This window comes from Lissotriton helveticus, chromosome 4_1 (assembly GCF_964261635.1).
Source record: "Lissotriton helveticus chromosome 4_1, aLisHel1.1, whole genome shotgun sequence".
NCBI classification, from domain to species: domain Eukaryota; kingdom Metazoa; phylum Chordata; class Amphibia; order Caudata; family Salamandridae; genus Lissotriton; species Lissotriton helveticus.
Genome location: NC_136063.1, coordinates 136,313,583 through 136,329,661, shown reverse-complemented (window position 1 = coordinate 136,329,661; position 16,079 = coordinate 136,313,583). Strand labels below are relative to the sequence as shown.

The 16,079-nt window shown below is 40.7% G+C and overlaps 1 protein-coding gene across 1 annotated transcript in view; it reads right to left on the bottom strand.

Annotated features, from left to right (window-relative positions):
• Positions 1–354: 354 nt before the first annotated feature.
• LOC144828418 (putative flap endonuclease 1 homolog) overlaps positions 355–16,079 on the bottom strand; it is a 96,380-nt gene continuing 80,655 nt past the window's right edge. The window contains exons 8-12 of the mRNA XM_078686545.1: positions 15,693–15,753; positions 10,816–10,947; positions 8,447–8,598; positions 3,718–3,859; positions 355–2,718 (exon numbers count right to left, since the gene is read on the bottom strand). Coding sequence (XP_078542671.1) covers positions 2,632–2,718; positions 3,718–3,859; positions 8,447–8,598; positions 10,816–10,947; positions 15,693–15,753 — 574 coding nt within the window. The 3' untranslated portion in view covers positions 355–2,631. The remainder of the gene's footprint in view (positions 2,719–3,717; positions 3,860–8,446; positions 8,599–10,815; positions 10,948–15,692; positions 15,754–16,079) is intronic.

Sequence of the window (16,079 nt, the reverse complement as noted above, 5' to 3'; positions counted from 1 at the left end):
GGAAAAATGTATCTTCCCTACCACAATTCCCAAACAATTTGCTTCAGGTCCTTGTGAACCTCAGCTGCACTGGTTGCCGTAGTCATGCCCGTTTGGCCCTATTCAGGGTTTGTGATCAGCCTCAGTCCCGGGTCGCCAGGGGTCCTCACTGTAAGGTGGACACACCAAGGTAACATATGTGCTTGCTTTGGGTCAACTACCCATGTATACGTGTTTCAACAGACAGGAGTCAATGCTTATTTACAGGCCGTAAATTTTAAATTCATTCATGAAAAATCACACACAGAATACAGCTAAGGCTGACTAATAACATCAATCAGGTTTTCCACACACCCACAATAATATTGCATGACAAAAAGTACATATTTTTTTTTAATGGAAATTAGTTGCCTATTTTATTTACTGATCTGAAGAGCCATCCATCTTTTTATTCTGATACAGTGGCTCGACATACCCAGTCTTAAGTGCAGCACATAGGTTTTTACCTTATTAAAGACAAGCAGTATTTAGAAAACTATACAGTATATTTGTAAACAGTTTAAAAATTACATCCTAACATTTTACATGACTTTCACTAGTCCACAGAAGTTCACATGTCTGTACTGGCACGCATGAACAACCACCAGTACATTTGATATATTTTGAAAACATTATGGGGAAACACTTGTCAGTTGTGTTGGAGCTGGAGCTGGCCCCTAGCTGGCATGAGTAGTCCTTTCTTTTTAATGGCTCTGTGGAGCAGATACTTGAATGTTATGGTCAACTTCATCAAGGTGAGACTTAGGTCGCAGAGCAAAAATGTTCTTAAAGAAGCCACCAGCCAGACACACTCCTGGTCCCTCATTAGGTTTAATGATTGATAAGTGCTTCGACGATGCAAGGGTTGGCTGCCAGCAGCATTTTTAGAATCTTTGCCATCATACAGGAAGGACTGCCTTGGTGGTCAAGATTGTCATAAGTACTTTTGTGACTGCAGCCTCATAGAATGTTTCTTTCTGTGTTCCGATCGAGGTGATAAAAGCAACAACTCTCTTAACCATCAATAAATGTGGCAACATCAACCCAAAATATTTTAGGATGCGCTATTTCCTTTACATGCAGCAACTAACCTCGAACTGACAACCAGTCCAATACAAACACTGATTATATATGGTGTGTACAACAAATCCAGGGGTAGGTGTGGTCCACTGTGACCTCACTCTCTGGACTTCTTAAAGTGAGCAAGGAATGTGTCTCCAATACCATAGGCACTTAGAAGATAACATATATAATGTGTTATGCCGCACTGTGGTACTGATGGCATAGAATATATTGTTACAGTGTGTGGCAATGGTTCTATTAATTGTATCAAGATATACTCCAATACACATACTATGCACTGCTGTGCTGTGGAATGTGCACTTATCCTCATATGTTATCATGATGTATTCAATGATTACCAATGGATTGAAGATCTGTACCTCACCAGTAAGATACAATTGCCATTCCAATAAGTTACAGGTTTCCATCGATGAAAAACATGAGAACATATAGAAAGACACCCAGATTTTATAATGTTTCGTGCCACATTGTTGCTTTCTGTCCTTCTGCCTCTCGTTTTCTCTCTCTCTCACATGCAGACTTCATGATAAACATTTAATATGACCATCACATGAAATATGTTCTTTGATTTGTGTATTGTTAATTGTTATTTGGACAGGCACTGTGGTACCTTTTGGTAGTTGGTGCATGTTGGTAATTTGTTTTGTGGAGGTGGGCAGTCAGTAGGGCGAGTATGTCAGTTTTAAACATCTGTAGTATTTTTTTTAGTGAGTGAGGTGGGAGGACTGTACCAAACTGCTTACGTTGTTCCTCTGTTGATACAGATGCCCATTGCGCGCCAATTTCTATGCGTTGTACGTAACTGATGGTGGAAAGTGCTCTTGAAAATCCTTAATCACCAGTTAACTGTATAGTTGTGCTTTGTTGTGTGTATGTTCTGACTTCTACTGTTGTAAGGTGGTGGATAGTATGTGTTGGCAACGCTGGAAGCATTTTGATGCCCCAATTATATGGCCGGTGTGTGCAGTGTTGTTTGCTTCTAGAGAGTTCTTAACGCTCAATACGCTGTATATGTGGTTGGGTAAATGTAGTTCCATCAGCAGGATATGTACCACACCTGTCACTTTTATATCTCCTACTGGGATATACCTAGGAGGCATGAGATTGTGTGAGGTACAAGTCTATTGCATGCCATCTCAGTCTGCACCGATGCCTCAGTCTGTGCAGCTCAGTGGCGCCCCCGCTGCCTTTGTCTGTGCCCGATTCCATTCACTCCAAGTAAAAGATGCAATAGGAACCTTGGCACCCCTGGCTTGTGCTTTCACATCTGCTGAGGGCCAGCAGCAAAAAATAGGAACAAGCAGTCCATTTCAAAGATGGAAGTCATTAAAAAAAATATAAAAAAGATGATTTTGGAACCATATGGTTCTTCAACTTTTACAGTACACAAGGGGTTGCTTCATTATGTGCACCAATGTCTGTCTGGCACTGCCATTGTGGTGTCAAGAGCACCCCTCCATCCATGGGCTGTTCCAGTCTGTTCCCGCTTACTGGAGCCGCCTCCTGCGTCGCACCCAAAGTGACGTCATCTTAGGAACTAGCGGGCTGCGGACAATGTGAGTGGTTCTTCTCTCCCACAAACGTCTGCTGCACGTCAACTCTTTGTGGTTTGGAGTCCTGCAGGAAGAGGCAGACATGGGTGACACATCACTCACTTAATTTCTCTATTTTTTTTTACTTAGGTCCCTGCCCACAAGTCCACTCACAGCTTTCAAGTGGTGATCATATGAAGCTCTCTTAACTTCGCCAATAGCAAAAAAAAGTGATAAAGGAATTTCAATACGACAAAGTTATGCTTCCTCGCCCCTACATTCTGCCAAATGACTCTGGTAGGAAAAACCCCTCCTCAAAAGATGAACAAGTGGTCACTGCATTCACATGAAGGGGGTTATTTGCAGCTATTGGTTGAGCGGAGAGCCCGCCGGACTGGTAGAAGCAGAGCTCCATCTCAATGTGTGGTATCAAAGCTGGGTAACCCCTTGCTGAACAAACAGATGGAGGTTTCACAGATACTTTCAACAGTTGTCTACTTTGTGTTGAAGAAGTACTCGCACACTGATTCCTGCCCTCTTTCGCACTCATTTTGCCTGGTGTGTGGCTTTCTTGATGAGCTCCCCCTTGGAAGTCAATTCACCGAAATGCCTGGGGTAGCGGAAGTGACATCACATGCCCTTTGACCTCCACTTTCACTCACACACACATACTTACACATAAACACATAAACACAAATTCACACATAGACACTCACTCACACATAAACACGCACTCACTCGCAAGCACGCACGCACCATACATTTAAAAGCATTTTTTACTTAACTCAGCTGCCATGAAAGGGCATATTCTAACTTATTGGAGTCCATTTTTATTACAGTATTAGTGAATAATATATTTTATTTACTCACTATTAGTAATAACAAATGTACAGAAAATAAACAGAGTAGAGCCCCAGCTTCCCCTGTGTTCCTGGCACTGATTCTGCCACCTCTAAGGCAAAAGATTGCAAAGGCGGTGCTAGAGGTAGCAAAGGGCAAGCCAAGTGTTGCAGCTGCGACCCCTGGCGACCCCTAAATGATGTCCATGGCTCCCCCATGTCCTATAATCCTGCTCCACACTCACCGGTTTGGCACTCTTCTTTACGGAGAAGAACTCTCCCATCGTCCTCTGTCGCTTCTCGGGGCTCTGCGTCTTCTCCAGGGCCTTCCTCTTCTTCAACTGGGTCTTACGCATGTTTTCCATTCTGCTGCGGACTCGCGCCTCCCTAGACCCAAGACACATCTTATCATCAATTGAAGCTCTTTATTGAGGTACCAAAAGAACATTGATAATAACCAGCCAGTTTCCAAACTCTCTCTCTTCTATTTTCTATGTGCCTGCCTCCTCTGTTTCTTGTTTCTGTCTTTGGATATCTCCCTTTCTTTCCTCTCCATCCAGTGTTCTCGAGCTCCACTCTCTCACACACCCTCTCTCTGTGCTCTTTCCAGCCTCATCTCTCTTTTTCTCCTTTCCTCATTAGCCTCAATCTCCCTGCAGTCCTTGAATGCTCACTTTATCACAGGCGCTTTTATCTCCCCCTGGAAACCCTTGTGTTTCATGTCCTTTCTCTCTTTCCTATCTTCTCTATCCTCCAATCTGCTCCCTTCCCAACACTACACTCCTTCCATCCATGTAGTGTCACTGGACCCACCTTCTCTTCTTTCATTTTCCTTTCTTCCTGTCTCTATTTGCAAAGTTCTTTCTCCTTCCCTCCCCCTTACATGGTCTTAGGTCCCTCAGCCGCACACTACCAGCCGCCTATGGATAAGCAAAGCTACCGGCATGGCACAGAAGCCCTATCTTCACCTCACTTACACAACATACCTTGTTGGGGTGGAGTTAAGTCCAGTACCCTGAATCATATATGGTCAGAAGGAACAACAGACAACTAAGGCAGCTGTTGTTCTCCTCCATACTGTAGTCTTGGTAGTACCCCTATATACCATACAACAATCACACCAGGAAGTGTGCTCCATATATCATGCTACGTTACATAAATACTGCCAAATCAATAACAACCAAAAATGTCTTCCTGTGTTTATCAAGCGTCAACTTCACCTTTTACCACCCTTACTTCAAAACTAGCCATTTGTAGATTTGTTTAGACTTTTTAAATCATTGCCTAGAGCTGAAATGTCCCTGGGAAAAACATTTTTTGCCAGAAGAGATGTGCCACAAAAACTCCTTTTGCCAGGAAAATTCTCCTGAAAATTCTGCAGCTTTTTTCTCTGCGAAACCTATTTTCTGTAGGAGTTTTCATCTGTTACTTTTAATTTTTGTAATTTTGAAACCTTTATTAACTTAGAAAAGTTTAAACGAAAAATTAAAGAACGTGTCACAAGCTAATTTTGTGAATATCTTACACGCCTACTAGACATCATTTGCTAGGCCCACCCAGAGCTCTGGACCAGTTCTGGAGGTCACATCTCCAGAAAATAAATATAGATCAGCTACTGTGCATAGGTGACTTACCAAGAGGGTGCAAGGTTCGCATTGACAATCTTACCAAGAAAGAGACAATAACTTCAATCACTATCATCGAGTTGAGAAGATGTAGACTTTTAACAGTGTCTGTAGTATGAATCTAGTAATTGACCACCGTACATGTGTGGCACTAGAATTTGAGATCATGAGACACGGCTTGTACGTAGCGGTTCCTCTTTAGCACCACCAAGCCATATTTCACAGAAATGGTGATTAAATGCAGAAACATAAGGAGCACAGGGTAAACAGACATGATATCCACTACAAAATATCGAATGGACATAATATCGAGTTCAAAATATAGACTGGACAAAATATCGAATGGACAGAATATAGACATCAAAAATATCGTTTTTAAGGTAAGTAATGTAATATCGAATGTAAAAAATATAGAAAGTTAAAATATCGAAGTATATAATATAGGTTATTAAAATTATCGAATTTTGAATAGTATTGAATTTTTTATAGTGTTTTTAATGTTATTATATGTGTGAAAATTGTGTATTTATGTTATAATTAATTTTAAATAATGAAATAGGTTTTTTACATTTTTGCGTAATTAAATTCTGTAGCGGGTTGTGGGTTTATAGGGGAATAGGGTGGGAAGTAATTTAATTATAATTAATTAAATATGTAAATGTATTTATTGGTATTCATTTTTAATTAATTGTTAATTAATTTATATTTGGTAATTAATTAAATTTTAATTGGCAATTCATTTTAATTAATTGATTAATTGCTAATTATGTTAATTTTACTAATTTATTTTCTGTAGCGGGTTGTGGGTTTATAGTGGAATAGGGTGGGAAGTAATTTAATTATAATTAATTAAATATGTAAAAATATTTATTGGTATTTTTTTTAGAATTAATTGTTAATTAATTTTTCATGGGTATTTACTTACATTTTAATTGCCAATTAATTTTATTTAATTGATTAATTGCTAATTATGGTAATTTTACTAATTTATTTTCTGTAGCAGGTTGTGGATTTATAGGGGAATAGGGTGGGAAGTAATTTATTTATAATTAATTAAATAATTCAATTTATTTAATTGTATTTAATTTGAAATAATTGTTAAATAAGTTTTAATTGTTAATTAATTTGTAATTTGTAATTAATTTGGATTAATAGGTAACTAATAGTAATAATTAATTTTAATTTGTAATTTTAATTGATTAATTGTAATATTAAATTGGTAATTACTTTAAATACATTTTTTATAGATATTAATTTATATTTTTTTAAATAATATATGAAGTATTTACTTTCCCTACTGTTGCACTCTCTGGAGTGGGAATAGTAATTTTTACCCCTACGCTATCCAACGCTTTCCCTATTGTTGCACTCTTTGGAGTGGGAATAGTAATTTTAACCCCTACGCTATCCAACGCTTTCCCTACTGTTGCACTCTTTTGAGTGGGAATAGTAATTTTTACCCCTACGCTATCCAACGCTTTCCCTACTGTTGCACTCACTGGAGTGGGAATAGTAATTTTTACCCCTACGCTATCCAACGCTTTCCCTACTGTTGCACCCACTGGAGTGGGAATAGTAATTTTTACCTCTACGCTATCCAACGCTTTCCCTACTGTTGCACTCACTGGAGTGGGAATAGTAATTTTTACCCCTACGCTATCCAACGCTTTCCCTACTGTTGCACCCACTGGAGTGGGAATAGTAATTTTTACCTCTACGCTATCCAACGCTTTCCCTACTGTTGCACTCACTGGAGTAGGAATAGTAATTTTTACCCCTACGCTATCCAACGCTTTCCCTACTGTTGCACCCACTGGAGTGGGAATAGTAATTTTTACCTCTACGCTATCCAACGCTTTCCCTACTGTTGCACTCTTTGGAGTGGGAATAGTAATTTTAACCCCTACGCTATCCAATTCTTTCCCTACTGTTGCACTCTTTGGAGTGGAAATAGTAATTTTTACACCTACGCTATCCAACGCTTTCCCTACTGTTGCACTCTTTGGAGTGGGAATAGTAATTTTCTCCCCTACGCTATCCAACGCTTTCCCTACTGTTGCACTCACTGGAGTGGGAATAGTAATTTTTACCCCTACGCTATCCAACGCTTTCCCTAATGTTGCACCCACTGGAGTGGGAATAGTAATTTTTACCTCTACGCTATCCAACGCTTTCCCTACTGTTACACCCACTGGAGTGGGAATAGTAATTTTAACTCTATGCTATCCAACGCTTTCCCTACTGTTGCACCCACTGGAGTGGGAATAGTAATTTTTACCCCTACGCTATCCAATGCTTTCCCTACTGTTGCACTCACTGGAGTGGGAATAGTAATTTTTACCCCTACGCTATCCAATGCTTTCCCTACTGTTGCACTCACTGGAGTGGGAATAGTAATTTTTACCCCTACGCTATCCAACACTTTCCCTACTGTTGCACTCTTTGGAGTGGGAATAGTAATTTTTACCCCTACGCTATCCAACGCTATCCCTACTGTTCCACTCACTGGAGTGGGAATAGTAATTTTAACCCCTACGCTATCCAACGCTTTCCCTACTGTTGACTCTCTGGAGTGGGAATAGTAATTTTTACACTTCCGCTATCCTACGGTAATAATATTGATTATTATTTAATTATATTATGTTACTATATATATATGTTTTAACAAATATGACTGTAAAAATTGTTTTATAACTTTCATTAATTATTTAATTATTATAAGGTAATGTAAGTATTTTTAAGTATATTTGAGTAATTAATTTTTAATATTAATTTAATTTAACACTGTTTTTAATAAAGTCGATATTTTACTAAACTATATTTTTGTAAACGATATTTTGTACTCGATATTTTTGTACTTACCTGTTTGTAGATACAAACGCGATATTCTGTCTGTCGATATTTTGTCAACGATATTTTTGCTACTCAATATTATGTCCCTCGATATTATGTCAGTGATCCGGAGCACAGATCAAGATAAGAGGGGTCTATTTTATCACATCTAACATGGAAATAAGAATACAAAATCAGCCCTTATGGCTAGCGGGGGCCTAGTCTACTTCCTCTCATGTTCTTCAGTGTTTAGATGCTACCCGCCCATGCTTAATACTTTAGCTAGCTGGGCTCATTCTTCGATCAGTTATTTGTTCATTCTGAAGTTACTTCTTTTTTGATTTAGCTTCTCATAAATTGTGTCTTTTTTTCTGTGCTCACACTGAATCACCCACTGTTCCTCCGGACACGAAGAACATCTTCAGCAATTCTGCGCCACCAATTCCGGAGGCAATATCTCTTTACAAACGACAGTGGTGGACAGATCGAAGTGAAGTGAGAAAGCAAGACCACCTACTTCATGTGCTTCTGGTGTGAAAGAAACTGGACCAGCTTCTCCTCGTCTGGTTCTGTCCACTCCAGGTGAACCCGCGAGGCGTCCACGACACGGGGCTGAAGAAAGAGCGCTCGGGCTTCTTCAAAGCGCCAGTCATCAGGGAGAGGAAGCTTCTGTCGGAGAACGGGGACAAAAGACTTTCAGTCTACAGCTCCTCTCAAGTACGACAACATGTGGCAAGAGACAAGACTTTAGGACACATCTTCCACCAAGTGTGAGAGATCAGAGTGAGACAGAAGACTTTAACTCTGGAACACACCTTCTACACATGTGACACAATGTGGTGCAAGCATGGCACCTTGGGGTGGGACAGGAGACAATACTTCACTAGTTGATACAAGACTTTCACTCAATAACATACCTTCTGAAAACCATTATGTATTGAGGTGAAGAAGGCTGAGCCGTGTTACTTCAACTCTATCAAAGACAATCACCAAGGAAATAAAACAATAGAAAAAATAAATAAAAGAGATGACATCACCCAACCTGGCTACTTTTGAAATAAGTAAGAAGGCTCTGACAACAGTGGATCTGCAAGTTGATTTCAAAGTATGTGCAATGTTGTGCTGTGCTTCAGCCTCCAGCTCAGTACCACGAGCCAGATGCATCAAGATTAGTAATTGTGATTTCTAAATTGAGATTTTTACTGAATCACAATCTGGAAACCGCAATTACTAACATATGAAAGATTTAATTTTAAATTAATAATTTCTAGTGGGTTTAAAATCGACCTATCCCTTGAATATCAATTTGACACCCACTAGAAATTATTCATTAAAATGACAACTTTCTTCACAGGGATGGTGGCCGGCCGAGGTTAGCAAACCACCATTTCTGTGATTTTTTTTTAATGCAAACTTTTGCTGTACATGAGAACAGAGTGTGTTAAAAAAAAGTTTCTTTAATTTTTGTGTGTGTTTGTTTACGGAAACCCAGTGGTCTTGTGGACCGCACTGCCTCGTCTTACAGAATTAGTTTTTACCTTCACAAAGGTGAAGGGGCACCCATAGGCCCCCTTCCCATTTGCGAATGGGTTACGACTACATGTTTGTGGTCGGTAAATTATTATTTTGTAACCTGAATTCTGTCACAAAACATTAATGCATCCTATTCCAATTTGGTATTTGGAAAACATTGCTTTTTGCAGCCTCAAAAATGCTGATTCTGTGAATTGGGCCATTTGAAAACACAAAAAAGCTTAATGCATCAGGTCCCACATATTTTCTGCAGTGTAGAGCCTGGTCAGAATGTCTTTCACCTTCAAGTTATCATCTCACCTCTGACATATGACACCAGGGAATTAAAAATATTTTTATCAAATGGCAAGGTGCGTTCACGCATGGCTAAACTAGACATGCCTATTGCCTTACTCATGGTAGACTGAGTATGCACAGTCTGCTTTTTTAACATATGCATATAACAGTAGGACTTAGGTCTGGACATGTGCAGTGTGGAAGAGGCTTGTACCACCTGTGCTTATGTACCAAACACTTGGTGGTGGATACATTGAGAACTCTCTGTTTGGAGCTAATGATCTACCAATTGTCACTAGTGTTCATCTACAAAACAACATCAGCTTCATGACTATGCAGGAGTCTCCGACCTGGGGGTTGTGGGTGCATTGATACCACAATCTAGATAACAGGGAGAAGAAAGTGCTGTTCGGATGGGTGGGCGGGCATCTCATCAGATTTTAAGGTGCATCCCGCCAAAGTCAGTTTAGCTTACAGGCTTTTGGTTAGCTTACAGTAAAGACTCCACGGTTTATGTAAGTGGCCTGTTCACTGCTAAATGTGCAATGTGATAAACGATGCAACTATTAACTTAACCACAGTAGTCTATCTAAGTGTATTTCTGGTGCTACTTGCCCTTGGGACGTGTGAAGGTAAGTACTCAGTGGGTAAAACCCTAAAACCCTAATTGACACAGGTATGTGTAGGCTCCACTGGCCATGGGAGTGGAGTTGAGAGCCAAGGCTGGAGTAGCGTCCTTGCTCTAAAGTCAATAGCCTGTATTATAAGGTCAGCCACAGTACCGCATCTAAGACAGGCATTAAGTGGACATAGGAAAGTCTTGGCCCTGGATGGTGGAGGGACTTGCCCAGAACTTGAGCTCTAGTCATACAGATGGTCCACTATAATTCTTTGTGTGGTGAGCACAACGGGTCCGTGGAATCCAGAGCCACGTTCCTTCACATGGTAGTGGGCATGACGGTGTATCACTGAGTCATCATTGTCTATCTATGCTTATTCTCACACACGGGCACTAGGGCTGCGTCATTCATGTTCCATGCCGGCAAGCGGACCTTCCAAGCGGAGTGTATGTTGTACCTTTTTGTCAGTGTGTTCCATGATCCCCTCGATACTTCCGTACTTCTGAAGTAGGTTCAGTGCCTTCTTGGGTCCCAGACCTCGGATTTTGCCAGTGTAGTCACAACCCAGCAGGATGCACAGGTCCACGAACTGCACATGGGAGGGAGACAGCAGAAAGAGAGTGATACCTCAGGGGCAGAAAGGCAGAATTATACCCTAAATGATCATAACAGATTCAAGAGAAGTTGCAGATAAGGGATGCACATGGCCACTCCTATGATCTGCAGGGTACTTTGTGGCTCCTTTTGACCCCAAATGTATTATTGTAACTTAGCATTCCACTGAGGTCCTTAGAATATCATATATCTGAGGTCAATAACTTCTCAGCCCTCCTCCTGGTCTTCCTGTATTTCCCGTATCTAGTGTGAGGCCTGGCCCCGCTATGGTTTAATATATACAGCTCCTTAATAAGTCGCATTTTGCTTGGTCCATGTCCTGGTTGGCCCTGTGTCCCACATTTTGTGCGTACATGACTTCACTTCATTGCTCCGCTACTACTCTTAAATGCCTTTTGTGAATACCGAATGTCGTAAAGTTAGGATTTTGTCTCAAGGAGTAGTAAAGTTAGGAATCCTAACTTTACTATTCCTTAATGCCTTTTGTGAATACCGAAAGTCGTAAAATTAGGATTTTGTCTCAGATTACTTTTGTGAATCAGGCTCAATGCAAGGTAATGGCATGCATTGTAAAAGCATATTTGTGGTAAAAACATGCGTGGTAAAAAAATGTGTGGTAAAGGCATACAATGTATTTACCTGCGTTGTACCATTGTATAACTATTAAAGAAGCATCAGGCATATTCAGCTGTATAAACAAGGACCAAAATATTCACCCATTCAAGCATGCATCAGCGATATTTAATTGCTTAACCTTAACCAAGGCATTCCCCCACTTTAACATGCATCAGGCATTCTTATCTGCATAAACACGAACCAACACATTCACCCACTTCAACATACATCAGGCATTCTTATCTGCATAGACGTTAACCAACACATTCACCCACTTCAACATGCATCAGGCATTCTTATCTGCATAGACGTGAACCAACACATTCACCCACTTCAACATACATCAGGGATTCTTATCTGCATAAACACGAACCAACACATTCCCTCACTTCAACACACATCGGGCATTCTTATCTGCACAGACGTGAACCAACACATTCCCCCACTTCAACATACAGGCATTCTTATCTGCATAGACGTGAACGAACGCATTCACCCCTTCAACGTGCACCAGTCATTCCTATCTGCATAGACGTGAACCAACACATTCCCCCACTTCAACATGCATCAGGCATTCCTATCTGTATAAACGTGAACCAACACATTCACCCCTTCAACATGCACCGGGCATTTCTATCTGCATAAACGTGAACCAACACATTCCCCCACTTCAACATGCATCAGGCATTCTTATCTGCACAGACGTGAACCAACACATTCACCCACCTCAACATACATCAGGCATTCTTACCTGCATAGACGTGAACCAACACATTCACCCCTTCAACGTGCACCGGGCATTCCTATCTGCATAGACGTGAACCAACACATTGACCCACTTCACCGTGCATCAGGCATTCTTATCTACATAGATGTGAACCAACACATTCACCCCTTCAACGTGCACCAGGCATTCCTATCTGCATAGACGTGAACCAACACATTGACCCACTTCACCGTGCATCAGGCATTCTTATCTGCATAGATGTGAACCAACACATTCACTTCTTCAACGTGCACCGGGCATTCCTATCTGTATAGACGTGAACCAACACATTCCCCCACTTCAACATGCATCAGGCATTCTTATCTGCATAAAGGTGAACCAACACATTCACCCACCTCAACATACATCAGGCATTCCTATCTGCATAGACGTGAACCAACACATTCCCCCACTTCAACATGCATCAGGCATTCCTATCTGTATAAACGTGAACCAACACATTCACCCCTTCAACGTGCACCGGGCATTTCTATCTGCATAAACGTGAACCAACACATTTCCCCACTTCAACATGCATCAGGCATTCTTATCTACACAGACGTGAACCAACACATTCACCCACCTCAACATACATCAGGCATTCTTACCTGCATAGACGTGAACCAACACATTCACCCCTTCAATGTGCACCGGGCATTCCTATCTGCATAGACGTGAACCAACACATTGACCCACTTCACCGTGCATCAGGCATTCTTATCTGCATAGATGTGAACCAACACATTCACCCCTTCAACGTGCACCGGGCATTCCTATCTGCATAGACGTGAGCCAACACATTCCCCCACTTCAACATGCATCAGGCATTCTTATCTGCATAAACGTGAACCAACACATTCACCCACTTCAACTTTCCTGAGAGATTTTCGTCTGCATAAACAAGCAACACACATCCAGGTATCTTAAAAGGCACAAAGCAAGTAATGCCTAACTTCAAATATGAAGACAATAGCGGGGTGATGCACAGTACTACGATAATGGAGAATCCACCAAATACGGTGGCTGCATGGAGTCAATACTAAAGTGTACTGGGTGAATATGATCTTGCAGATCAAAAAGTGCTAATGGCAAACTTTTCTACAGAAATCTGCAGATCTGCATGCAAGAAAACAATTAGTTGACCCCTAGATACTGGTAATACATGACAAACATAAAATTTAAAGGATTCCCAGATGTTTGTTTTATAGCTTGGAGGAAAACACCAATTGTTAAAATGAGTACATGGCACATGCCATCTTCAGGACTATTACACGTTTAAAGAAATGGAAATAATATCATCTGTGGAAAACATTATAAATATTGTAACTAGGTGGGTGTATGTGTACATCGAACAAACAATAATAAAACAGATTTAAGCTATCAAAGAGTAATGTTTCGCAAATAAGTTAGTGACACTTTTTTTTAATAATGAATGAAATTATACAGCTAACCCAACCAAAGCCTGCAAAATTTAGTTCATTCTGCTTGGGATCTTTGAGTAAGGTTGATAACAAACATCTTTTAATTGATCTGTTAATTCCTTCAACATTTATTGAAGTTGTAGTGTGTGCCGATATTGGTCTAATAAGTTACATGGACGCTGCACTTAGGACTGCTGGGTGATCACATTTAAGTCTCAGATAATCAGGTGCAATGTGGAGATAGACAAACTGAGTCACAGAGTACAGTAATACTAATTGTCTGAATACATTTTATGTGTGATAATAATGAACAAGCAGTACACTCTTTAAAAGAAGGTCAAGGAACAAAAACTCAAAGGAGATAAAATAGCAGTGGAAAGAAAGGGGATTGAAGGTGTCTTAAGGGGGTCTAAGGTTAGCCAGAGGAGATGTCTGTAACTTGCTGACTTGGCATCTGGAGACCAAAAATAAAAAAAGGTATAGTTCTAGACAAATTAGCTAAGGCCATGTGCCTCCAATGTGTAAATATCTATCATTTATTGTTAGAGTGAGATGAAATATATGTGTTCTACAAATTTCGTCAAAAAATCCACGAGACGTACACAACGCCAAACCATCTCCCAAGCTTGACCCTGCAGCAAATCTACAGTATTCTTTATTCTCCGGCTCGCCTTGTGTCCTGAATATACCAATATATGCACACAGGTATTTACTATAGTTAAGGATTTTAAAGAGGAACTCTGCAGTAATCATGAACCAGTAATAGTAGAAACAATTGACGACTACCTATAAGATCTGTCAGCAGCCGCACTTCAGATAGGACACAATGAAGGATTAACTCATCCTCTGGTTTTGGATGAAGTAATATCCACAACCAATATATTACCATGGGGAAAAAAAGTCCTGTGTCATCAACCTGCCTTCAGGATCTTACAATACTTTTTCTGGGTAGGGTCTCCACTATTCTGTCTAGTCATTGAAGCAGCTGTTCTTGTGGATGGTGTGTCAGAGTCTATGACACAAACTAACATCTGTCTAGAAATTCATGAAATATCTATCTAGACTTTTATCCTGAAGACCAATGTTGGTTTCTAATTGTAAAATCTATTACGAAACGACCCTTCATCCACTAAGGGTTGCATTTCCACTTTTGTGGGCGGTCTGCGAGCCCACCCCACCCCATTGGCAGAGGCTCTGGACTCCACCTCCAAAGCTATTCCACAAATATAACTGGTCGTACTCGGAAGGGTTTCTTTGCCTATAAGGCGGCAGATGCCTGAAGAAAGAGCAGAATACTGAGGGAGTTCAGATATTTTGACACAGCTCATCATTCTTTTTGTAATTCTGAAATAAAATCCCTCAGCACAAGTTTGTTTCAGAAAATGAGAAAAACAAATGTCTTAATGTGCAGGGAGTTTTCTCCACCACGTCAGGGCAATTGGAGGTTTTCCCTGACAGGGGTCGACGAGTGAAGGTCTCGGGCAGGTAAATCCATTGATGGTCGCCCACCCTTCAAACGGTGGGGCGACTGTCACTGTGACTCGGACCCTCAGGTCTCTAGAGGCAGCTGGCTGAGGCTGGGTAGACTTTCATTTCTTAATAACATAAATAATCATGCCTTTGACTGGCTATTTGGTACAAGAGATGTGCAGATATATATCAGAGCTAGTAATCTGTTTTTGATTGTCATTCCAGGTCTGCTTTTACAATTAATAAATGTATTGATCACAGAAATACTTCTCCTTTTGATAATAGTCTGAATATTTTCCACGCCTGACAAGCTAACCACGACTATAGTTACCCGTTTGATAACCTTATCCATAGTAACTCCCTACAGACCCACCACTGTCTGCTTTTTGGGTCCATTACCTTGCACTGAAAACTTGCACCCACTTAGACTGACAGTGACATGTTTACCTGTCTTTGGTTCAGCTTCAGCGTCTCCAAGATTATAGGCAGAGAATATTCCTCCATTTCACTGCAAGAAACAAGTTTTATCAGTAAATGTCTATCTTTTACACTTTAATGTTGCAGCTGCCCTCCAAATTAGTGTCTACCTGTACTGCTCTTGCAGATTCACTGCCTTTTATTTTAACATTCCTCTGCACCCCATCAGCCTGACTGCAGCTTACACTCTCCCTACTAAAACCTTACTATTTCAAACTGCATTTTACTCTCTCCCTGCTCACCTCCTGGGCTCTCCCTGTCTGATCTCTCACGGTGTCCCTGCTCCCCGCTTACAGTCTTCTCGCTTTTCTATTACACTCGCCCTGATCCCCTTCTTACAGTCTCCCTGACTCCTCT